The 26890-nt window shown below is 37.4% G+C and overlaps 1 protein-coding gene across 5 annotated transcripts in view; it reads right to left on the reverse strand.

Moving 5' to 3' along the window:
- The window catches only part of otofa (otoferlin a), a 351746-nt gene that overhangs the window by 98282 nt on the left and 226574 nt on the right, over positions 1-26890 (reverse strand). For all 5 annotated transcript variants that reach the window (XM_059981755.1, XM_059981752.1, XM_059981757.1 and 2 more), the window contains 8 exons: positions 21693-21747; positions 17180-17311; positions 15772-15834; positions 12686-12770; positions 9268-9427; positions 8159-8345; positions 2312-2498; positions 1920-2143 (listed from right to left, as the gene is read on the reverse strand). In XM_059981755.1, the coding sequence (XP_059837738.1) occupies positions 1920-2143; positions 2312-2498; positions 8159-8345; positions 9268-9427; positions 12686-12770; positions 15772-15834; positions 17180-17311; positions 21693-21747 (1093 nt within the window). The remainder of the gene's footprint in view (positions 1-1919; positions 2144-2311; positions 2499-8158; positions 8346-9267; positions 9428-12685; positions 12771-15771; positions 15835-17179; positions 17312-21692; positions 21748-26890) is intronic.

A 26890-nucleotide genomic window follows, 5' to 3' on the forward strand; every position in this document is an offset into this window, starting at 1 on the left:
GGGGAGGGGGGTTGTGGTGAACTATGTGCCTGTCGGGACAAGCCCCTGCTGACTGCTCCTGTGGCTCCTCCCACAGGCCCCTGTATAAAGGAGATCTGCGGCCTGACGCTCGGCCTCAGTCTCCAGGACATTGTATGATAGACACTCACTCCTGGTTCCTTCTTCCAGTCAATAAAAGCCGATATCTCGCCTTATGTCTCAGTGTGAGTTATTGATGGTGCATCAGGGGTGCTGAGGGAGTTGTTTGGAGTGGGGCTGGGAAGGAGGGGTATGATATTTACAGCTGCCTTGCCATAGCACAGGTTCACATTTAAGCTGGATTTAGCAATTTAGTGGCTGTTTTCAGTAACATAAATAAGATTTTATCTAAGGCCACTTTAACTCCACTTTTATTTACTTATGCCTTATGATCTGAGGATTATTGCCAAGGCCAGGATATATTGTTCATCTTAACTGTCCTTGAGGAGGTGGTGGTGATCTGACTTCTTGAACTTTTGCAGCTCTTCAGATGAAGGTGCTCTGACAACATGGTTGTGGAAGGAATTCTAGGAATTAGACACAGCGGAAATGAAGAATGATGAAATATTTCAAAGACTGGATGGTATATGACTTAGTGGGAAATCTGAAGATGGTGATGTTCCTTCTTGATGACAGAAGTAGCACATTTAGGAGATACTGTTTGGAGTAACAAATGAGAGTAAGTGTGGTGCATTTGGTAAATACCACACACTTCAACCACTGTCTGTTAGCGGTGGAAGGAATTAATGTTTAAGGACAAGGTATTAGTCAGGCAGGCAGCTTTGTTAAGCTTCTTAAGAGATGCAGTCATCCAGGCAAATGGAAAGTATCTGGTCTTGGTCTTGACATGGCTTGCAGATTGTGGAAAGGGTTTTGGGTGTCGGGAGGTGCGTCACTCTCTGCAGAATACTTGCTCTTGTAACCATAGTCTTCATGTGGCCGGTCCAGTTGTATTTGCAGTTAATTGTGGCTGGTCCAGTTGTATTTGCAGTTAATTGTGGCCGGTAAAATGTTGTATTTGCAGTTAATTGTGGCTGGTCCAGTTGTATTTGCAGTTAATTGTGGCTGGTCCAGTTGTATTTGCAGTTAATTGTGGCCGGTAAAATGTTGAAATCAGAGTCACTGCAAAGGTAATGCCATTGAAAGTCAGATGAAGGTGGTTAGACTCCTTGCTGTTAGAACACGCCATTGCCTAGTATAATTGTTACTTTGAAATTTTCATCTGCTCTCTCCTCTTGTACTCTTTGTTTAAACAGGGTTGATTTCCTGTAAATTCCATACTGTCCATGATCGAATCATTGTTTGAGCCTTTATACTGAGCTAGAGGCTTTAGCAAACCAATAGCATGGGGCCATCATATCAGGTCTGGGTAGGTGCAGATATGTGGGGGACTGTGCAAGGATTCTCAGCAGCAAACACAATTCAGCCCTTAATAAAATGTTCCAAATAATAAACATGGCACTAGCCAATAATATTAAGGCAATATGATTGCAGTTTTAAGGCTGCATAACTCTAGTCACAGTAGTCCATGATTGAAGTGTTAGCGAGGGGATTCTGGACTCTGTATCTATCAACAATGATAATGAAAAATCCTCTGAAAACCATTAAGGATGTCTTTATTGATGTAATTTGTGACCAACCAAAAGAATAAGTCACAACAACTAATGCTTGTTTTCCACCCTTAATCTGTCAAGTCATAGAAGCTGATTTTGCAAATGATATTTAATATTGTAGATATCAATCTCTTTATTTCATATGGGAAAGTATCTCCACTGATAAGGGAAGACCATTTCCATTGCAGACAGGATATTTAAGTTTACAGTGTAATATTTATAAATCTGTCTTCCTTACGAACAATGCCAGGATGGCAGGACTCTTTCACAGACAATAATAATACTTACATCTGATAACTGTTGTATTGACTCAATCTGAACTTCAGTAGAGCTCATTATTTCTGTTGAAGTTGTGTCCAAGATTTCCATGCCAATACTGAGAAGTAATCGAGCTCTGAATGAAACACCCTCACCAAGACCTTCATTTAAATCTTGATGTTCATCCATTAACGTGTAGTTACGAGTGGAGCCATACATATTCACCCAGGAAGGTCCAAAAGTGGGCAGAAATCCTATAAAAACAAACCATGACAGTTTCTTGACTTAAAGGATAAAGTTATATCAGTTCAGACTGTAGAATTAAGTATCTAATGGAAGAAACTGTCAGGATCCTTGTACTTACCTTCAGATGTTGTTGTAGACAATGAAGAGAATTTGACAGTTAAGTAGCATGTCCTTACCTTTATCTCCATCATTTGCAATCTTTCTCAGGTCAACAAAATGGCTTCCTATCGCAACCTCATTCACTTTGTCTGAATCACGGATTTGGATCTTAATTCGTGTACAGAGGGGTGGAAACATTTCAGTAAATATGATTTGTTCATTCCATGTTGGTTCATAAGTGTTTTTTTGGACAGTGGTTTTTCCCTAGCAAGAAAATAAAAGACCAGTCAGAGTCATAAGGGTAAACCAGGAAACTTTATAACTTTAGTTTTGTGGAAAAAATACATAGGTGAATCAATTACAGTAAATATGTATATGAGTATTAAATAGTTGTCAGTCTGGTTGCTCCTTTTTTGTTGCTATTTTGGGTGATTTTGAATCAGAACCCCCTGCAGAAAACAAACACTGAGCTGAACTGTACATGTCTGGATTGCTTTGATCTTTCAGTTTTCGATTTTCTGTTTTATATGTTTTTTGCTAATTTTATTCTGTTGCTGCCTGCATGATTTTTTTGTGCGCATGGGGAGGCAGAGGTTGATGTTTTTCTCTGAATGGGTTCCATGGTTTTCTCTGTTTTCATGACTGTCTGTGGGGATCTAAGGGTTATATACTGCACTCATACTTTCATCATAAATGCACTTTGAATCTACTGAGGCAGCGAGAAGTCAACAGACTAGAAATTGATCTGGGCCACCGAATAGAAGGTGTTGTAAAATTGAACAATACATTAACATATAACAATCACAGCACAGAAACAGGCCATCTCGGCCCTCCTAGTCCGTGCCGAACTCTTAATCTCACCTAGTCCCACCTACCCGTACTCAGCCCATAACCCTCCACTCCTTTCCTGTCCATATACCTATCCAATTTTACCTTAAATGACACAACTGAACTGGCCTCTACTACTTCTACAGGAAGCTCATTCCAAGATTAACACAAGATGTTTCTGTCTGTTTCAGCACAATCCACCAACACTGTATACTCATTGTCAATGATCCTAGAACTTTGATTTCTTTCTCTTTCATCAAACCCAAAATTCAGCAGCTGAAAAATTTTCATCTACATTGGTCTGAGAAAAAACAGTCGCAGTTTACCTTACACAGAAAGCCCAGAGGCGATGTTACTTAAAGGGCCAATTACAATGGAATAATGTTACTTAAAGGCCAGGGTTTACTCTGCACTCAGTCCCCAGAGAAAACTTATCTTTTGTTGCAATTTTAAAAGTACACCATGGTTAAAATTAACTTTGAATGACCATTTGATAGGCTTTTGAATATTAAGGGATTAGAGGAATTGGAACAATGCAGGAAAATGTTTCTGAGGTGGAAGATCAGCCATGATTTTGATGACTGGTAGAGGGAGTTCGAAGTACTGGGTGCCATGGTGTTCCCTAATTTTGAATTCTAATGGTTTTTACTGATGTCTTTTGACTTTTGATGGAAACAACATGAGCAAAGCCATGTACAACTCTCAAGCACCGGAGAAATATTTGGAGAATTGTTGCAAGCAAGGGCTTATCAGACTTGGCCTCATATGGTTCCATCCTCTTACTTGCAAGCAGAGGATCAAGATCCACAGAAGTCAAGGTTCCACAAGGTAGCCCCCACCCACATGTGCCCTTATTAATTCTCACACATGCCTGTGCGGCTCCCTCAAGAAGTCAGACTCACCCTCACTAGAATAATTCCTGCCCTCTCCTGTTGATGTTAGTCTGCTAACCACTGCTATATTAGAGAGGGCATTAACCATCTACTTCGCATAAGCCCACACTAACCGGTGTGACCACAGATGTTTGCTGCTGTTGATGGCGCTCACAGAATCATAAGAGTCATGGAGTTTCAGGGAGATACAGGCCCTTTAGCCCACCATTAATATGCCTGTCATCAAGAAACTACTTACACTAGCTCTAAATTAGTCCTGCTTTCTTATTCTCCGCACATTTAGGGTGGCATAGTACAGAACAGTACAAACAACCTGGGTTCAGTTCCTGCCCCTGCCTCTGAGGAGCTTCTATGTTCTGCCCGTGGCCGCATGGGTTTTTTTGAGTGCTACAATTTCCTCCCACAGTCCAAAGGTATACCAGTTGGTAGGTTAATTGATCACTGTCTTTAGGCTAAGAATTAAATCGGGGAAATGGTGCATGGCACAGCCTGAAGGACTGGAAGGACTTATTCCACAATGTGTCTCAAAAATTAAAAAAAAAACAAATCCCATTGATTTCAGCAGTTCCCTGCACACTTGGGACAATACACACTAGCCAATTAATTTACCATCCTGAACACAGGATGGTAGGTTAATTGATGGTAGTGTACTGGTTACCATGACAACTCAAGGGCATCAGAGTTTGAAGTTCGATTCTGGCACTAGAGTAAGGAGTTTGTACATCCTCCTCGTGAACGCATGAGTTTCATCTGGGCACTCTGGTTTCTCCCACATTCCAAAGAAGTGCTGGTTACGAGGTTAATTCGTCATTGTAAATTATCCTGTCATTAGGTGGTTTTGCTGGGCAGTGCAGCTTATTGGGGTGTATCTCTCTGAATAAAGTAAAATAAAACATCTTTGGGATGTGGGAAGATACTGGAACATTCAGGGAAAACCCACAGTCAGGAAGAATGTACAAATTACACAAAAACACGTCAGGATTGAACCTGTGTCTCTGTTTCTGTGAATGGCGACTTTACAAACTGCACTTGAATGCTGCCTGTTTTTGCTATCAGATTTTGGTCCTGATTTTGTGTCACCTTGGGATACTGAGTTTTAGTAGATTGGCAATTAAAACACAGACTAATAGAAAATGAGGAGGTTCTTTTAAACTAATGGATGTATGGTACATGACAATTGCAGAAGTTACTGAACTCTTCTAAAACATTCCCAAACACTTACTTCCCAGAAGTGAATTAGACATTAATACATAGTCATAAACTGATCAACTGCTGTATTAATTATACAATAGTTGGCATTTGAAAATCATAGACTTAGAATCAATATCACTGATATGTTTGTTTTGTGGCAGCAGTACAGTGCAATTCATAGAAATATGATAAATCATAATAAGAAATATATATGAAAAATAAATTAAACAAGAAGTACAAAAACAGAGGAAAAAGAGTGAGGTAGTGTTCATGGGTTGGTTCATTGTCCCTTCAGAAATCTGATGTGGAAGGGAAAAAACGTTGTTCCTGAAATACCTCCTCTCTGATGGCAGTATTCTTTATATTTATTTATTTTTTTATTAATTTTCAGAAGATTACAAAGAATAAATGTGATGATAAATAATGAGAAAAATAATATTAACCCTCCCCCTCCCCCCCTTAACCCTTATCTAAAGAAAGAAAAAAAAGAGAAAGATTGCCTGTATATCGGAGGATCCCCACATGCTCCATGGAGTTCAAAATAATTTTAATATTTATTTTTACTTTCCCCAATTACTTTATAATTTTATCTTCAAAGGACCTATGTATTTAATCCTATCTTTTGTAGGTATGGGAGCCAAATTTACAAAAATATATCATATTCATTTCTTAGATTGTATGCAATTTTTTCAAGTGGAATACAACTATGTATTTCATTATTCCAACGATCCATAGTTAAATATAAATCAGACTTCCAAGTAACTGCGATAACTTTTTTGGCTACTGCCAATGCAATTTTTATAAATTTTTTCTGATGCTTATTCAATTTAAGTTTCGGTATTGTCCCTTCAATGTCTCCTAATAAAAATAATACTGGACTATGTGGACTATATTTAATTCAAAATAGGCTTATTCCTTTTACAATGGATAATAAACTTTTAAATAATTGGTTCCAAAAGGGGATTAAATATGTAGGTGATTGTTTTGAAGGAGGTATATTGATGTCGTTTGATCAATTAAAAAATAAATATAAAATATCAAATAACACTCTTTTCTGTTATTTTCAATTAAAGGCTTATTTACGAGAAAAGCTGGGTCAAACAATATTGATGCCAAAATCTAGTGAAATAGAAATATTAATTCGAAAAGGAAAAATTAAAAAATTTACATCTTGTATGTATAATTTGATTCAAAAACAGACAATTAAATCAGGAATTCATAAATCAAGACAAAAATAGGAATTTGATTTGAATGTTAAAATTGATGGAAAAAACTGGTCAAGATTATGTTCTGATAGTATGAGAAATACAATAAATGTTTGACTTAGATTAATACAATATAATTTTTTACATCAATTATATATAACACCACAGAAAATAAATTAAATTCAAATATGTCTGACCAATGTTTTCGATGTAATCAAGAAATGGGTACTTTCTTACAATCTACTTGGTCTTGTTTTAAAATTCAACCATTTTGGATAAATCTAAGACTTTTATTGGAACAAATTACTAATGCAGTATTAAGAAGAAATTATCTTCCAATTGATGGGGGTCCTTAATGATGGATACCACTTTTCTGAGGCATTGCCTTTTGAAGATACCCTCAATGCTGGGAAGGCTCATGCCGATGATGGAGTTGGTTTAGTTTGCAACACTCTGCAGTTCTTTTTCCAATCCTGTTTAGTGGCTCCTCCATTAGAAATGGTGATACAATCAGTTAGAATGCTCTCCACAGTTTTATCAGTAGGATTTTGTTAGAGTTTTTAGGGATATAACAAAGCTCCTCAAACTCCTAATGAAATATAGCCACTGACGTGCCTTCTTTGTAATTGCATCAACATGTTGGGCCCAGAATAGATCTTCCGAGATACTGACACCCAGAAACCTAAAACTGCTCATCCTTTCCACTGTCGATCCCTCGATGAGGACTGGTGTGCATTCCTTCGATTTTTCCTTCCTGAAGTCCATAATCAATTTACTTGTCTTGCTGATGTTGAGTGAAAGGTTGTTGTTGTGGCACCATGTGGTAAACCACGTATACCTGTCTGGACACGCCACTCTGCTGACTGCTCCTGTGGCTCCTCCCACGGACCCCTGTATAAAGGTGATTGGGGCACTGCTCCTCCCTCAGTCTTCAACATGGTCGTGCCCATTTTCACTGTTAATAAAAGCCTATCATTTTGTACTCTACTTCCAGTCTCCTAGAGTTATTGATAGCACATCACACCACTCAACCACCTATCCATCTCACTTCTGTACGCCTCCTCATCATGATCTTGGATTCTGTCAACAATAGTTGTGTCATCAAAATTCATAGAGATCTCCCTGGAATTTCCTGACAGGACTATCTCGCCTAGAATGAAGTGGTCCAGTGCACACTCCCTACTCTTAGGAATGCGTGGTGAAGTCCATAAAGGAAACAGCATTCTCCAATTGCTGCAACAGTGCTGCTGATGCCATGCATTGCCACCTAAAAGGGCTGACTCGAGTAGTTGCAACACAATGGCAGCAACTATGAGAAATTCAGTTTAGAGATTTTCAGTAACGCCTGCTCTTTCTGAACCAAGCTGGTATTATATGAAGGACTGTGACCATTGCTTTTTTAAAGTGTTCAGTCGAATATTGTGATCTTTTGAACTTTTTAAAGTTGCAATAAGGAAATACAGGATGCTAGTTTGACAGCACCAAAATGGTGCAGTCAAATTTGTAGGCCAAACTTCTACGTCAATGATTTTTGCAAGAATTTTTCTGAAGAAGTCTGAAATAGCAATGCTGTTTCATACTTTGCAGATGCTGCCTGACCTGTGAAGTGTCTTCAATGTTTTTTTGTTTTACAGTAAAACATCATCTGCAGTAATTTGCTTTTAGATTCAAAGGCTATGTTAGGCCAACGACTAGCTGTAATGGAAAGTAAAACAAATAATTAAAAATGTAAATATTATTGTATCATATGTAGACATTACTGTAAACAGAATGGCTACTAAGTGAAGATACAGTTTTATCTTTGTACCTTCTGTCCTGCAAATGACACTAGAACAAAAGGATCGACTAAGTCTTTGTTTTCACCAATGAGTGCCTTCTTCATATTAGCCATTATGCTGGTGTTCATCTTTGGCAGTCCCTCTGCTTTGTAGACCTTGACATAATACCGAGCCCATTGCCTCTCTGAGGGCACTCCTTCGGGAAGCAACAAATTCCTATTGATAAATCAAAAATGTATGATAAAGTCACAAACTATCCAGGGTTAATAATGACCATGAATATTGTATTTTGGCTTCATCATTGCACCTCGAATATTTTACTTTGATTATTTCACTTTTAAGTCCATTGTTGCAGTGTGACAAATGATAATTATGTTGCCAGATTGGTCGAGACTAAGAGCAGATTGTAACTTGTGAGGATTATTAGGGGCAATGTACTGGCACACATAATACTGGGGAAATCACGATCCATTTCATGACATTAAGGTCACTTACAAAATGCACCACGAAACACTTCAATGCCATTGACTGTTGGTAAATCATGTGTCAAAACAAATTAAAAGTGAGCATGCTCAACAAAATTTTTGAAAGTTGCACAATATTAAAATGTAATACTTATTCAAGCATTTAAAAAGGCTCCTGATCACAAAAGTTGACTTTAATCTGACATTTAAAATGGCAATAAGACAATAATAGAATTATTTTATATTTTGTTGGGCCATAGATTATCAGAAAAAAATTCCCCATGATTATATTCTTAATAATATAACCTCTATATAAATTGTGCAGATCAGATAGCATTTTAGCATGCAAATTCTTTTCAAAATTCAAACAGAAATAAAGTGGTCAGATTGGAATTCCATTCTTTCTTGATGAGGCCAAGTGCTGCAGAGGAAATCACATGCATTGTTCGCTGTTTGGCCTGTTGAGTATTTCCATATTGACAAATAAGATTAGACATTCTCTGCATTGATAGAAATCACTTTTTTAAATTGAACCATAGTTTGTACATGCAACCCAATCATTTCATTTTTTATTTGAGAAAAAAGAGAAACATTAATTTTTAATTAATTTCAAATCATCTTAATAAAAGCACTAAAAATCTTTCAAATTCTTAGGTAAAAATTCAATTTATTACCCTTCTATGTCATCCTCATCAGTCTCATTGGATTTATGTGGTGTTTTAATATTATCTCCTTTTCCAACCACAGCAATGTCACACTTTACGTAACCTTTCACCCCAGCAGTGATGTCACCAGGGTCGCAGAGTATCGCCCACTTATGGTAGAATTGATGTTCTGTTTAAACACGAAAAGTTCACAGTAAGTTTGCAAAGCTGGTGATTCAAATCTTGAACATCTTGAATGCTGATTAGGATGAATAAATATAATTAATATTTTAAGGTTACACTTTATATTGGGAGCTGAATGTCCACGTTGTATCAGAGGGATAGGAAAGTAGGCAGAAGTGGTGGGGTGGCTCTACTGGCAAAGAATGGCATCAAATCATTAGAAAGATATGACATAGGATCGGAAGATGTTGAATCCTTGTGGGTTGAATTAAGAAACTGCAAGGGTAAAAGGACCTGATGGCAGTTATATATACAGGCCTGCAAAGAGTAGCTGGATGTGGATCACAGATTACAATGGGAAATAGAAAAGGCGTATCAGAAGGGCAATGTTATGATAGTCATGGGAGATTTCAAAATGGATGTCGGCTGGGAAAATCAGGTTGGTAATGGATCTCAAGGCAGTGAGTACATTAAGTGCCTATGAAATTGCTTTTAAGAGAAGTTTGTCATCAAGCCTACTAGAGGATCAGTTATACTGGTTTTGGTGTTATGTCATGAACTGGAGGTGATTAGGGAGCTTAAGGTAATAGAACCTCTAGGAGGCAGTGATCACAATATGATTGAATTCAGCTTGAAATTTGACAGGGAGAAAGGAAAGTCTGAATTAGCAGTATTTCAGTGTAGGAAAGGAAATTATAGTGGTTTGAGAGAGGAGTTGGCTAAATTAAATTGAAAGGAGATGCTGGCAGGGATGGCAGCAGTGCAACAGTGGTGTGAGCTTCTGGGGAAAATGAGGAAGGTGCAGGATAGATGAATTCCAAAAACGAAGAAATACTCAAATGGCAAAATAGTACAGTCGGGACTGACAAGAGAATTCAGCAAAAGAGAGCGCATACAACAAAGCAAAAGTTAGAAGATAAAGGATTGGGAAGCTTTAAAAACGTACAAAGAGCAACTAAAAGAGTCATTAAGTGGGAAAAGATGAAATATGAAAGCAAGCTAGCAAGCAATATCTAAGTGGATAGTCAAAGCTTTTTCAAGTCTGTAAAAAATAAAAGAGATGAAAGTAGATATTGGATCGCTAGAAAATGAAGCTGGAGATAAAACAACTGGGGACAAGGAGATGGCAGATGAACTAAGTGAATAGTTTGCATCAGTCTTTTCTGTAGAAGACAGTAGCAGTGTGTCAGGTGTTGAAGGGTGTGAGAGAAGAGAGGTAAGTGCAATTACTATTACAAGAAAGAAGGTGCTCAAAAAGCTGAAAGACCTAAGGGTACATAAGTCACCTGGACCAGATGAACTGCACCCTAGGGTTCTGAAAGAGGTAGCAGTAGAGATTGTGGAGGCATTAGTAATGATCTTTCAAAAATCATTGGACTCAAGCATGGTTGGTGCCAGAGGACTAGAAAATTGCAAACGTCACTCCATTATTTAAGAAAGGAGAGAGGCAGAAGAAAGTAAATTATAGACCAGTTAGCCTGACCTCAGTGGCTGGGACGACGTTGGAGTCAATTGCTAAGGATGAGGTTATGGAATACTTGGTGACACAGGACAAGATATGACAAAGTCAGCATGGTTTCCTTAAGGAAAAATCTACCTGATGAACCTGTTGGAATTCTTTGAGGAGATTACAAGTAGGATAGATGAAGAGGATATAGCGGATGATACATATTTAGACTTTCGGAAAGCCTTCGACAGGGTGCCACACATGAGGCTGCTGACCAAGTTAATATCCCATGGTATTACAGGAAAGTTACTAACATGGTTAGAACATTGGCTGATTGGTAGGAGGCAGCAAGTAAGATTAAAAAGATCCTTTTCTGGTTGGCTGCCAGCGACTAGTGGTGTTCCGCAGGGATCGGTGTTGGGATTGCTCCTTTTTTTTGTGCTGTATATCAATGATATAGATGATTGAATAGTTGGCTTTGTTGCCAAATTTGCAGATGATACAAAGATTGGTGAAGGGGCAGATATTGTTGAGGAAACAGGTAGAATGCAAAAGGACTTAGATTAGGAGAATGGACAAGAAAGTGGCAAATGAAATACAATGTTGGAAAATGCATGGTCATGCACGGTCATGCACTTTGGTAGAAGAAATAAATCTGCAGACTATTTTCTAAATGAGGAGAAAATCTTAAAATTTGAGATGCAAAGGGACTTAGGAGTCCTTGTGCAAAACAACCTAAAGGTTATCTTGCAGGTAAAGTCAGTGCAAAAGCACTGCAAAGTTTGCATTCATTTCAGGGGGTCTAGAACACAAGATCAGGGATGTGATGCTGAGGCTTTATAAGGCAATGGTGAGGCCTCACCCTGAGTATTGTGAATGTTTTTGGGTTTCTCATCTAAGAAAAGATGTGTTGGCTTTGGTGAGGGTTCAGCCGATGTTCACAAGGATGATTCTAGTAATGAATGGATTCCCATACAAGGAATGTTTGATAGTTCTGGGTCTGTATTCACTGGAATTTAGAAGAATGAAGGGGAAAGAATGAAACTTCCGAATGTTGAAAGGCCGAGACATAATAGATGTGGAAAGAACGTTTCCATTGGTGGGGTAGTCTAGAACAAGAGGGGACAGCCTCAGGATAGAGGGGCATTCATTTAAAGCAGAGATGCGGAGAAATGTCTTTAACCAGAGGTTGGTCAACTTGTGGAATTTATTACCAAAGGCAGCTGTGTAGGCCAGGTTGTTGGGTGTGTTTAAGGCAGAGCTTGATAGGTTCTTGCTTGGACATGACATCAAAGGTTATGGAGAGAAGGCTGGGGAGTGGGTCTGAGGAAGTGGAAAAATAAAATGATCAGCCACGATTGAATGGTGGAGCAGACTTGATAGGCCAAATGGCCTAATTCTGCTCCTATGTCTTATGGTCTTATTTGCAATGTGTCTTTTATTTATGTAAAAAAAAAGATTGTCATTGTAGTTCAGCAGCCTAAAGCCAGTGCTATTAGTTTGGAAACAAACAAGTTACCATGTTGATATGAATCTAATTCACCATTTTCTCCAGTCAACAGAGTTGTTCAGTAAATAATAACTTTATAGTGAAGACATAGAAAATCCCTTTGAAGGATAATTCCATAATGGGGACAATAGGGAGGGACGGGGTTTACAAATAAAATGACGGATCTCAATGAAAGCATGCAGATAAAGGAATATTGGGAAAAGGTTCAGAAAATTTTGTTTGAAGTTGTGTACAAATAGTACCATTATCCAATGGGGGCAGGAGGGATTTTTGTGTGTTGTAGACTCCTTGTAATTCTGTGTGATTACCTGGTTGAGAGTAGATAGTTCCTACATCAAGTTTGAACACACCTACCAACGTCCCACTTCGCAGGAGGTTTTTGGAATGTATTACCTGCGAAAGAAAGAAATCATTTTGATGAACATTCTTTATTCGGCCAAGCAATAAACATTGCTTATAATTAGAGTATAAAATGAAGACACCGAGGTCTATATATAAATTATGGCATTAAAAAGGAAAATTATTTAGCTTTACTAATATTAATGTTTCATTGCTTCCAGGATATTATATTTTTAATTTTGTATTGAATTGTTCCATGCACTACCTTTACATTCCATTTGAAGATTCTTGTTTACATGTAACAGACAATACACCAAATCAATATAACCAAAATACAATATAAGGCTCATATGCGATTTGCTTATCTGTGTAATATATTTCTCCACTTGTTTCAAGCAGGCTTCAATTATACTGGTGCCTATGAAGAATGTGGTAACCTGCTTCAATGATTATTGTCCAGTAGCAGTTACATCTATGGTGATGAATTACTTTGAGAGGTTGGTGATGAAATATATCAACTCCTGCCTGAGAAGCAACTTGGATCTGCTCTAATTTACCTAACATCACCATTGCTTTGGCTTTTTACTCAACTCTGGAACATTTGGACCGCAAAGATGCATACAGTGGATGTTCTTCATTGATGACAGTTCGGCATGCAATACTATCATCCCCACAAAACTGATCAACCACCTTGTGTAAGTGGATCCTCAATCTTCTCACTTGCAGATCCAGTCAGTTCAGTTTGGCAACAACATTTCCTCCACAATCACCATCAGCACAGGTGCACCACAAGGCTGTGTGCTTAATCCCTGCTCTACTCACTTTACACTTATGACTGTGTAGCTGGGCACAGCTCTAATGCCACATTTGAATTTGCTGCAGTGTTGCTGGTTGAAGCAAAAGTTGTGACAAGTCAGCATCTAGGAAGGAGAATGAAAATCTGGCTAACGGATGCCACAGTATTAATCTCCCAATCAATGTCAGCAAGGTCAACAAGCTGATTATTCACTTCAGGAGGGGAAACTGAAGGCACATGAGGAGGGGATCAGAGGTGGAGAGGTTCAGCAACTTTAAATTCCTTGGTGTTATCCTTCCTGTCCTGCATCCAGCACTTAAGTGGCATTATGAAGAAAGCACCACAGCGCCTCTACTTTCTTAGAAGTTGCAAAAGTTTGGCATGTCATCTAAAACTTTGACAAGCTTCTATAGATGTGTGGCAGAGAGTATATTGACTACTTGTATCATGTTCTTGTATGGAAACACCAATATTCTTGAATAGAAAAGCCTGCAAAAATAGTAGATACAGCCTCGTCCATCACGGGTAAAGCCCTCCCCACCATTGAGTACATCTACATGGAGCGCTGTTGCAGGAAAGCAGCATCCATCATCAAGGACCCATCATCCGGGCCATGCTTTCTTCTTACTGCTGCCATCAGGAATGTGGTACAGGAACCTCAGGACCCAAACCACTAGGTTCAGAAATGGTTATTACCCTTCAACCATCAGTCTCTTGAACCAGAGTAGATAACTTCACTCAAATTCCCTCACCCCATCATTGAACCGTTCCAACAATCTGTGGACTCACTTTCAAGGAGTTTTCATCTCATGTTAATTGATATGTATTGATATATATTTATTTGTTATTGTTATTATTTATTTTTTTCTGCAATTGCAGTTTTTTAATATCTTGCACATTGGTTGCTTGTCTGTCCTGTTGGGCATCTTTTTTTTATTGATTCTATTGTGTTTCTTGCATTTACTGATAAAGCCCACAAGAAAATAAATCACAGGGTTGTATATGATGACATATATGTACATTGATAATGAATTTACTTTGAACTTTGGCCTCCATCACACTAACTCTCCTCTACTGTGCTACAAGCCCAGGGCTAGGAGATTGCAGCTTATTACAACTGTATTTAAAATAAAATGATTGCTTTCCATATGTTATCTGCTTATAATTTATTGACTACATTTACAAAAATTAAATATTCATTACTTCTCAAGATAATTAATTAGATTTTAGGTTATTTAATTAAATTTTCTGGCAGATGCATCATCTCTGATTTGAAGGTACGTTTCCCATGAAGAAATGCTCATCTTAGAATGATTGTACTCGATTAAATGATGACCGATTTCAACAGAATTTGTTAGAAAATAGCTTTCCTAACATAACCTCTGAAGGATCTATTCTTCATAATAAAGTCATATCCTATTTATTTCTATGTAATAATCAAATCCTTGAATCATCAGATCCCATTGAAATAGCCTTCACTCAGCAAAGCCCATCTCAGACTCTGGCTTCTGAGGTGGATGCATTTGATTCATCTGTCAAGGTGGTCTTCGAGGATAATGACAGCTTTTGAATGTCAGTTGGAGATTTATGATGAATTAGCAGTGAGAAAATTTAACAAGTTTTCATTATTAAGGACCCCCATCACCCAAAACATGCCCTCTTCTCATTGTTACCATCAGGAAGGAGGTACAGAAGCCTGAAGACACACCATTAACGACTCAAGAACAGCTTTTCCCCCATTACCATCTGATTTCTAAATAGACATCGAACCCATGAACACTATCTCACCTTTTTATTATTTGTTTTTTTTTCTACTTTATATAATTATAGAAAAAAATCAATCAATTACAGTATACACACAGATACACTTACTGTAATTGATTTATTTTTTTCTGTATTTATCACTTATTGCATTTTACTGCTGTCGCTATGTTAACAAATTTCACAGCATATGCTGGTGATATCAAAGATCATTCTCATTCTGATTCTGCTATCACAACAAACTTAGGAAGGATCTTTTAAGGTCATAATTAATTCTTTTGCAATATATTGTGCTGTGTTTAAGAGCTTCCTGTAACCCCACCCTCAGCTGGCTACACCATTGTGAAATCAATGGGAGCTATTTATCACATCAATACAAGAGCATCAGATTTTGGAAAAGTTTATAATTTTTACCAGTTTGATTTTGGAAAGGTCTTATATATGCAAAATTCTATACAGAACAAGTGGTATGTTGTTATAATATATAAGCGTTCTTACCGAGAGTTTGACTATTTTATCAAACATGACATCTGGAGACACATGGAAGTCAAAGACGAAGTACTAAACACAGAAACAAAAGGATAATGTTATTAAATATCCATCTGGTATTCACTGAACATTAGAAAGAATATCTGTGAAATGGTTATAATTAGGTATAATTAGTCAACTTTAGTTATCATTAAGGATAAAGGGGAGAGCAAGGTCAGGTTTATTGTCATTCAACCATACACGTGTACAGATAAACAAAATGGTGTTCACTGATGACATTGAATCCATGTACGTAGGGTGCTTGTGAAGACCTGAATTGGAGTGCAACCGTGAGATAATGTGGTGCCAGAAGGATAACTTTAATACACAATGTAAGGGACTTGTGTGATATGGCAAGTTAAATTAGCACTCATCTAATTTCAGAATCTCTCTTCTCTTTTATGCAAGACAATACACACACACACCCCCCCAGATAGATTTCCCATATACCAGCTGATGCTCTTTAATCAATCTTTCTGAATTCCTGCAATTGTAATTTGTAGATTAAGTATCCCAGATAATTTCTAGAATCTGTTGCTTCCCTCACAGTACCATTGTTGACAGGAAGTCATCCTCAAACAAGATCTGCTACGTTCTACTGCAAATATAACTGGCTTTCTGTGGTTCTGGAACAAAGTGTGCATTGTCTTGGGAGACTGGGACGTTCAAGATCGTGATATAATGAGCTGTGTAACCTCAAGTTTGTACTCTTTTATAAATGAACAAAATTGATTAATCTGCAATACATCTTATCATTTAAAATCTATTCCAGATGGATCCCTGATAAAAATATTTTTAATAAAATTAAAGTCACTTCTGAAGTAAAAACATTCAGCTCATAAAACAGCTTGGATATTTGACAGCCATATATTCTACCATCAATTTTATACACTTGGTTATCAATAATATTAAAATAAAAGTAATTTTTTTTCTACAAGATAGACCAATGAAAGAATGCAACAATGGAAGAACACTATTCATACTCAAGAATTTTCTGATAATTTAGTAGTCACATTTGTGAAAAATTTAATCTGTTGATGGGCTTCATTATATTTCAGTAACATCAATACCCCCTGCTACAGGATTATTTGTTTGCTAGAAATATTTGAAGTAACATTTTGTTAACCTTTGAAAGTAGATCAAGTTAATATAGTAAATGACATATTTTGCCCACAGAATTGCATCTTAAATTCATTTTTTAAAGAAATGTTAAACTAAAATATGCATTATTATTAAACAAATTAAAAAGCTCTATCAAATGCTTAGTGGGGATTTACCTTAGAAACTGTGAAGTGGAATCAAGTGCTTGTGTGAATTACTATTTCATGAGTTATGTGAGGACAAGTGACTGAAGAAATAGCAGGCAAAAATACTTCACCTCATTGTAGTAGGGACTATTTGTTGACTCCTTCATGCTTGTATATTTCTTTTCATCTCCAATCTCAACACAAACCACTGGATCCATGTTCAATCCCACTAGCTGCCTTGCTTCGATGATTGTAATACTCACCTAAAGTAAGAAAATAATGTCAATACACTAGCACCTAAAATCATTTTGGTACTTTGTAAAAAAGAGAGGCAAACTGCTAAAGAAACATGGCTAACTTCAGCTAGGTTGAAAACGGTCCCAAAACCATTCCAAGTGTCATGCACCATTATCAGTTCATAGTTCCTGTTTTTAACTTCAATTGGGAAAATAATTTTGCATTCTTTTACATATGAAATATTCTCAAACCAGGACAATAGACTAGGTTTGATATTTCTTTTGAATATAATGAATTGTTCAGCAGATGGTTCTGACATATAGTATCTATCCTGGGTTATTAAATCAGTTACTTTTTCCATAGATGCCCTCTGACCTTCCGAATGTATTCTTGCATGCTTTGGCTAGTTTTGTTTGATAACCATACCAATCCTCTTGTGAAGATTGAACAGGACCTAATGCACGATGACAGAAATATTTTATTCTCCAGCATCTTATTGCTATTAAAAAACAGAGGAGCAGTGAGCCAATGAACTGCCAAAGTCTTGTTGCTGGAGGTGAATTGCTTATGCTTGTCACTTACTTAAATGATTAAATACAAATTGAACTTTTGCCAAATTACTCAAATTAATGCTGCCTAATGTTGCTCTGCTTCTAAAGAGGGATATAAAATCTTTTGTTCGTAGAACAAGAAAATTCTTCCAAATATAACTGTCAAAGACCTTGAATGATTCTGAATCAAAAATTCAACCAGCAGAAGTGACGTTCAAGTCCAAGTTTAATTGCCATTCAACCAGACATGAATACCCATGAATACTGCCAAACAAAACATTACTCTGGGATCAAGGTGAAAAGCACAGTTTGACCAGTCACACACAGCACAAGGCACGTATTTCGCATGAATGATATCAGTAAAATACATTCGAAGATCCTGAGTCCATGAATGGGGTGGTAGGTGGCTGCTGAACACAATATATCTTGTCTTCTGCTGAACAAACACTAGGGGGCAGCACTATCTCCAGCTTGGGTGCAGTGCCACACCACGTCCGGTGCGCCACCAATGCCTCTCTCCGGTGCGGCTGTAAACAGGTGATCTTGCAGCTTGAGGCCTATTCCTCACTACAATAGAGGCCACATAGCCCCCTCCCCACCATCTGCCAATAAATCAGTGAATTGGACTGTGGCATTCCATATTAACAATGCCCAATAGGGTCTTGCGATAACAAGAAACACAACTAAGATGCTAACTCGCTGTTAAACTGCACCCAGCCTTGGTGCACCAACTCCTCTGATGCCTCTCTGATGCAGAGAGCAGCATGATCCACACAAAGTCTGGCTCCTTCAGTTTCTCCGCCAATGGCTAACTCACTAATGGGGTAGACCTGCAGTACTTAAAGTTCTTAATTTTTGAGTGGGGCTTTGTGATCATCAAAAATACATTTAAAAAGAACAATAACACCATTGTTTGACTCCATAGACGTCACTGTGATTGAACGTGCCTCCATCTTACTGCGAGGACAAATGCAGCATATTCAAATTCATTCATTTGATTCCATGAAACCGTCCATATCAGTGCACAGTTGGCAAATCACTGACAGGGACTGAGAAGTGAATTTAGGCATTCAGCATTTACCGGAAGATAGTGTATTTCGTCCATCTGCTAATACCATAAAGTAGCCTTATGACTATTGAAAACTCCATTGTCCACTAGCAGTGTTAAGATTATAACAAAATCACTGGTGGATCATTGTCCTTTATTTTCTTCTTCAGTTCAAGCAAAATTTTGTGTTGTTATATCTCTCCCTATGCCCAATTTGAACAGATGTAACTCTGCAACATTGGCTTGCACTGCTATCCTGTTATGGTGGTACACAAATGTTGTTTGGCTGTTGACTTACACAGTGCAACTTCACTTGTTATTGGCATATCATTCTGATAATGTTGCATCGTGTACTGTGCTTTATCTCACAGCACAGTCCGTGTCAAATTCACAGCAGAAAACCAGCTATAACTTTCCACTGAGATAAATGGTCATACTGTTCCTCTTTTGAAGTGTATAAATGATCATATGTAGCAGTTTTCTCTTATTTTAAATTTTATTATGCATTCACAATAGATTTGACTATTTCATAAAACATGTTTACATTAGCAAACTTTTTAGAAAGAAGACAGGTTACATTCATAATTCATGCATTCATAAATTTGCTTAACCATAAAAACATGCATTTGATTTAAAAAGCCAAAGAAACTTAACAAGTTCTCCTGTAATTATATCATAGATACTGTTGTTATATGGATCCAGTAGGAATATATTGAATTTCATAAAATTACTAAATTACTGATCATGTTTATTATTGTTTGGTACTATGACACAACTGTCATATCCAGAACTGATGTGATATACTTTCATGTTAATTAAATACAAAGTGAACACTGTATAGCTCATTTAAAATTATTTTAATGACATCTGTTGGAAGCATGCCTGCCTTTATTAAAGCCCTGTGAATTGAAAACAAATGTTGAAAGCGTATGTTCCTAAAACCTAGATTAATTGCATAATGTTTAGATTAAATGTCTTTTTGCAGTGTTGGAATATTGCACTAGATTGAGCTATAACATCAATTCATCAACAATATTCTCTATTAAACATTATAAAATATTTGTATCTTATTAACCATGTAGATCACCCCATACTGAAACTCCTTTCTCTACTATCTCTAACTGGTAGGTACTGTGGTAACTGCACAATCTAGTATCCGCCTGCTACCAGTTTTGTCCATAGATTTTTGATTTTATTGTCCCTTTTACTGTACAGTCGGTGACAATCCAGCCATAAATGTCTCTGCTAAGTACAAAAGGACATCAAATGTCATCACTTTGGTCACCGAACTTCAATCCTCAGATTCACAAAAGGTGTGGATGGCAATATGTTTCATCTTCACTGTCCTATCAGTTTGTCTTGTTGTAAATTAATACTTTGATTTACCTGATCCAAGCTATTTAATATTTTAAGCATTTAATTAGCTACCTTCTACCTGAGCTACAGAAACAGAATTATTTATAACCTCTGTGAATGTTCAAGCCTCTTCATACAGTAGCAAACTCTTTTCTTTCTTTTTCCTTTGCTGTTGTACAGAAACCAGCACAATGTAGTAAGTCAAATGCATTTTGCTGAAAAGTTAAATGACTTCACAAATTTAGCAAAAGCCTTCTATTTCACATGACTATGATGAATAATAGAAGCTGGTTTGTGGCTAATGCCCATCACCAGGAGAACGAAAGGATGATTGCATCAATCATACTTCATGAAAAAGATTTTAAAATAACTTCCTATATTCAAAAACACTACTCCGAAATAAATCTCTGAATTTTACCAATACAGTATCAGTATATTATGGTGTTGTTGCTCATTACTTTATCTAGTGCAGTATTTTACATTTCCTCCTCCAACTCCTGTCACTCTATTATCTGAAAATTAGAATTTGTATTGTATGCTTCAAGCATTTTAAGTATTCCCACTCTTTTCTCTATTAACAGAAGTCTTTTGTCATTGTATCAGAATGTTTTGTTGGGGGGAGGAAGAAAAACAATATCCTTTTTGTCTTAGTGCAGCTGCAGTCATTGTCTGAGACAGTTGACAATGACATCGGAGCACTGTAATTGCACAATGTTGTGCAAAGATGAGTAATGCAGAATAAAACACAAAAGAAAATAGAACAATAATCTAGGGCACACTCTCCTATTTCAGGAATACACAAGAATGGACAATGATAATGAATTAAATCATAATCTTATGCTTTATGAGTTTATGTACAGCCAGAGTAAACCATTGATAAGTATGTTGATTTGTTGGCCAAGTTAGACTGAATGACCTCCAATTGCTTCAATGCAATTGCATGAGATTTTTTTTCCATTTCATTTGGGTGAAGTGGTTAAGAAGGTTTGAGCTTCGTGTCTGAGTTAACAATTTCAGTCCATCATAATCAGCATTAAGGTCACTTTCAATCTCAGAGATATCTTTTGAGAAAAGCTATAGTTTGCTCTGAAAAATGAAGGTAGAATCTTCTAAAATAAAATAAAAATGATCAAGCAGAAGTAACAGATTAATACTAAAATAAGGAGCATTGGTGCAATTGAGAAATAAATAAAATCACACTTGACAATGTAAATTACATTAGTAATAAAAGTACTAAGTATACTAGCAGTTCTCTAGTACTATATCAAAGAGAACTGTTTGAACAAACAATATTGGACTCAGAATAATACGATTGCTACAGAAAATCTTTTTGAAATAGTATTGAAATAAAACCAGCCAATTTCTGTAATGGGTCAAATTATTCAGCATCACAGACCTTCCAACCAGTCCAATGTACTAAAGAAAGAAAGAAAGCAGTCCTCTGAAACTTACTTGGTAATCTTGAGGTCTGCCTGCACTGGGTTCCATTTTGATGTCAGGCTTTGATCTGTAAATAAATACATTTTTTTCAAGAGGAGTCAGGAACAATAATGTTGTTTGATGCACTTTTTTTGTAAAATAGATAAACTGAGACTTTGGTTAAGAGGTAATCCATTTGACATCACTATTTATATGAGAATAATGCAGAATGTTTGGCTTTGGATATGTTGAAGTGTTTGCATACATGTCCTAATGAAGTCCATTAGAAAATTGGTCCAAGTACTCTCTGGCTTGAATCTTTTTAACATAGATGTCAATTCCCCCCATTATATTTTGCCCATATAGTGACATCGTCAACATGTGCAGAATTTATAGCTTAGTTAATGGCAGAAATGGATCAAAGATTTACAGTTTCTGACCAGACCACAATAAGTTCAATAAGTAGTACATCACACTAACAACAATTAAATCTCACAGTTCAAAATGTCCCTGGGGATATCCTTTGTAAATGTTGAAAATGTTGCTATTTTATATAACTGGTGCTATGAAGTACAGGTAATCACTGCCATCCACATACCCCTTAATGACATGGGGCTTGAGATTGCATAGCCCATTATACCACCCCCTCCCAGGCTCTCACTTTTCACAGTCCCTCCCATCCACTTGACATCTCCATGGTAGAATGAATGAAGAGTTCTTTATGAGAGTGCTTTTCTATTTCCATGGCAAGCTCATACATAGAGTAGTACAATAAATATCACCACTTCTGCCTATACCATGAGCAGTAGCTCATGTACATATCTGGCTTTAGTATGTCTTCAGGGCGTAAAACACAATTTTTTTTTAAAAGCAAAGATGTGTAGATTTCATGACTTCAGATTTAGCACTAGAGGTAACCATAGCAGACGGTTATCGTACCATAAGCAGGCAAAATCCAATTTCCAGACTGTAACATGTAGAACTTAGAGCAACGGATTACAACTTGTATAACCCCCTACAACTTAGTACAATTATTTCATGCCCACACCCACTTTCCAGTTGCTTAAGGCATCACCTTGTGTAATAGCTGATCTTTTGTTCGACATTTCTTATTCCAATTTGGCTCCAAGCATCACGTTAATCTTTTTCTTTGTTATTTTCATAATTCCATGGGTGCTGCCTCCTGTTCTGGTACCAATCTAATTAAATCACTCATGAAGTATTCCATTTCTATCTGAACTTCATGTGGTCAATTTCTAGTTCATCTCTCCTCTTCCTGGACCCTCATCTTACTGAACCCACTGCAATTTGCCTATTGCCACAATAGGTCTACAGTAGATGCAATCTCCCTGGCTTTGGATCACCTGGACAATTGCAATACTTGCATCAGGCAGCTGTTTCTTGACTACAGCTCAGTGGTGAAAACAATCATACCCTCAGTACTAATCAAAAAGCTCCAAAACCTGGGACTTTGTACCTCCCTCTGCAACTGGATCCTTGACTTCTTCATTGGAAGACCACAGTCTGTGCAGATTGGAAATAACTTCTCCTCCTCACTGACAATCAGCACTGGTGCACCTTAATGGTGTGTTCTCAGCCCACTGCTCTACTCTCTCTACATCCATGACTGTGTGGCTAGGCACAGCTCAAATGCCATCTATAAATTTGCTGATGGCACAATGAATGTTGGCAGAAAAGATATACAGGAGTGAGATAGATCAGCTGGTTGATTGGTGTCACAACACCAACCTTGTACTCAAGTAAGGCCAAGAAATTAATTGTGGGCTTCAGGAAGGGTAAGTCGAGGGAAGGCACACCTATCCTCATCAGGAATCAGAAATAAAAAATGTAAGCAGTTTCAAGTTCTTGGGTGTCAACATCTCTGAGGGTTTATCCTGGGCCCAACATATTTATGCAATTACAAAGAAGGCATCTGCAGTGTCTATATTTCATTCGGAGTTGGAAGAGAATTGGCTCGTCACCAAAGACACTGCAGATGTACTGTAGAGAGCAATCTAACTGGTTGCATCACCATCTTTTATGGAGGGGCCACTGCACAGGATCGGAAAAAGCTGCAGAACGTTGTAAATTCAGTCGGCTCCATCATGGGCACAGGATACCTTCAAAAGGTGAAGCCTCAACAAAGTGGCATGCATCATTAAGGACCCCCATCACCCAGGACATGGCCTCTTCTCATTGTTACCATCAAGCAGGAGGTACAGGAGTCTGAAGGTACACACTCAACTTTTCAGGAACAGATTATTCCCCTCTGCCATCAGAGTTTTGAATGCACAGTGAATCCTGTACGCTTCCTTGAGTCCTGATGAGGAGTCTCGGCCTGAAATGTCAACTGTTTACTCTTTTCCATAGTTGCTGCCTGGCTTGCCAAGTTCCTCCAGCACTTTGAGTGTTTTGCTTGTATTTTGCAGCATCTGTAGATTTTCTCTTGTTTGTGATTGAACACTTCCTCAGTTTTTCCGCTGTTTTTGCACTACTTAATTTATTTTTTATTTTTATTTTTGTAATTTGTAGCTTTTATTATTACATATTGCAATATGCTGCTGCTGTAAAACAACACATTTCACAGCATATGCCAGAGATTTTAAACCTGATGCTGAAATTTCTCTCATTTTCTTCATTTTTGCAGTATTTGTTCTGAAGCCTCTATGTTGATGTTTCAGGAATTTACCATTAACCTCGAAAAATTCTCTTGACAATATGTAAGGTTCACATCTGTTCCACTTCTGAGATTACCATTTGCCCCTTTTTGTACCACTTTGTCTTTATCTTCTATAATTCACATCTATCAGGTTTCATTACATTTACAGCATGGTGTCCGCCTCTTTTGTGAGGAGCGGATTCTTCTGGGTTATTCCCACTTCTTGTTGGTCACAGCTTCCATTTGATAGACTTAGTTCACACCATGTTTCACCACCACTACTACTACTACAATAATAATAATAATAATAATAATAATAATAATAATAATAATAATAATAATAATAATAATAATAATAATAATAATAATAATAATAATAATAATAATAATAATAATAATAATAATAATAATAATAATAATAATAATAATAATAATAATGTGTAATTTTCTGAGGTGCTCCCTAATCTACCTTTTCCTTTCTGGTTCTTTGAATTAGCCAAGATTAGCCATTTTCCCAGGACAGCCCCTGAGCAGCCAGGGATAAAAAGATGTAGTCAACCCAGTTGATAAATTGGCTTTCCTATTGCTGTGAGCAACTAGGGGGAAAATATCATAGTTGCATTAAAATATATCTTGCTTGATGGGATATTTTAAAATACTTAATTACTTGAATTAAATTCTGTGGCTATAAAGGTGGGATCAGAATTCACGCCTTCAGATCAATAGTCCAAGTTTTGAGGTGATATGACAGTAACTGAATCAGAATGCCTCTTTACGTGAGCTGTGATCTTTTTGACTGGAGGAGGCACAGATTCTTTCTGTAAGCCCTGGCCCTGATCCTGAAAAGCATCACACAAAGCCAAGTGGCCTCTGACATCCTCCCCTGGGGTCATGCCCAGAAGACTATGACAACCTTGGATATCCTGCGAAGGTATTCAAATAGATTTTAATAATTTACAAAAAGTATAAAAATAATTGAAACATTAAAATACTGAAAAATGACTAAAATTATTAGAGCAAAGTAAATTATATTAATAATTTATCTGTGCTGTTCTTTTACAAAGGGTTACAGCCATCAATTGAAATGTCAAAATCAAGCAGCTCTGGTTTGAAGCTGAGGGTCTGGTGTAATTGCTCTCCTGTCTCTCTTGCTGAAGACTGAATAGTCAGTTATCAGAATGGTCAGTTAACAGTTAGCATGATCTTTTTAGGACTCTGCAGTCCGCCAACTGAGCTAATCAGTTTCACACTCTAGCTAATCTTCCCGCAGTTTCAAACTGCTCTTTCCCTGAAGTCCCTCCTACTTTCTGTTAGTGAATTTTCACAGCTCTGCTGCTTTCAATCCTTTTTTATAGCAAACCTTGACTTAGATTGTTCACGACTCTTTTCCCTCATTCCTGTATTTTCATTGCCAAATTTAAATTATCTTTATTGAGCATTCAATGGCTGAATTTCCTCTTCCCAGCACTCTTCCCACCAATTGTTAAAACAATTGGCTTTGGGCTGTTAAACTTATTGAAACAGTTCTTTCTCATATTGATGGCAGGTGACCCCTGATTTTTATCTGCAGCTTCCTTTCCACTTTGATGTGATTAATCCAAAAAAGGGAGAAATCTCTCTGAGACCCTCTCTCACTGCTCTCTCATGTTGCCTCTACTGCTTTCTGACTCTTTGACCACATTCTTAGCAAGACTTACTCACTACTTGTTTGTCATCATATTCCGCTTCTCAGACTACCCATCATCTCAGAATCCATCCTCAGTACTCCCTTTCTCCTCTCTATGCTGCACACCTCACCACTCACAGACATGACCTAGAACGTTGACAATTCCTTTCCTCCCACAGATACTGCTTGGCCTGATGAGTTTTTCCAGCAGGTTGCTTGTTGCAGTTGATATTTCACTTTCTGTTCCAGAGTCTGCTGAAGGATAGCCTGTCACCTTTTGTTTTAATATAAATAACATCAGAAAATACTGGAAAGTTTTAACATTTCAGGTAGAATCTGAGGAAAGAGAAATGGTTTCTCATTACTAAGAACCTTCTTCATTACTGGGAAAGAAAATTCATTCAGGTAGCAGAGAAGGTAGGGGAGTGTTATGGGTGTTATATCTGACAGGGTATGCCATGATAACATAATATGGCAGTCAAGGGGCACTTAAAATCTCATTCAGCAGTTGATACAATCAGAAAAAAATGAAAATGATCTAAACGTGGAGAATATCGCCAGGTAACCTGGCTTGTTCCTCAAACTTGCATGTGAAGACCGGTGAGGCAGAGGAGAAAGACCTAGGGAGCTGCTTTTTTCCCCTCTTTGTTTAGGACATGAGAAGAAGAGAACTGTCATTCTGTAAATAGATGAGATGCACAATGGTTGAGGGAAAGAAGTAAGAAGTATCTTTGTGGAAAAATCTATTATTAGCACAATGTGACCGGTGGAGGCATTGAGAGAATGGAATAGAATCCTTACAAGAAGCAGAGTGGGAGTAAGTTAAGTAGGTAGCTGCCTGTATTCTTTGTTCCATCCATCTCCCTCTCACTCTACTTTGCTACTGAGAATAACTTGTTTTTCCTT

This window comes from Hypanus sabinus, chromosome 10 (assembly GCF_030144855.1).
Source record: "Hypanus sabinus isolate sHypSab1 chromosome 10, sHypSab1.hap1, whole genome shotgun sequence".
Lineage (NCBI taxonomy): Eukaryota > Metazoa > Chordata > Chondrichthyes > Myliobatiformes > Dasyatidae > Hypanus > Hypanus sabinus.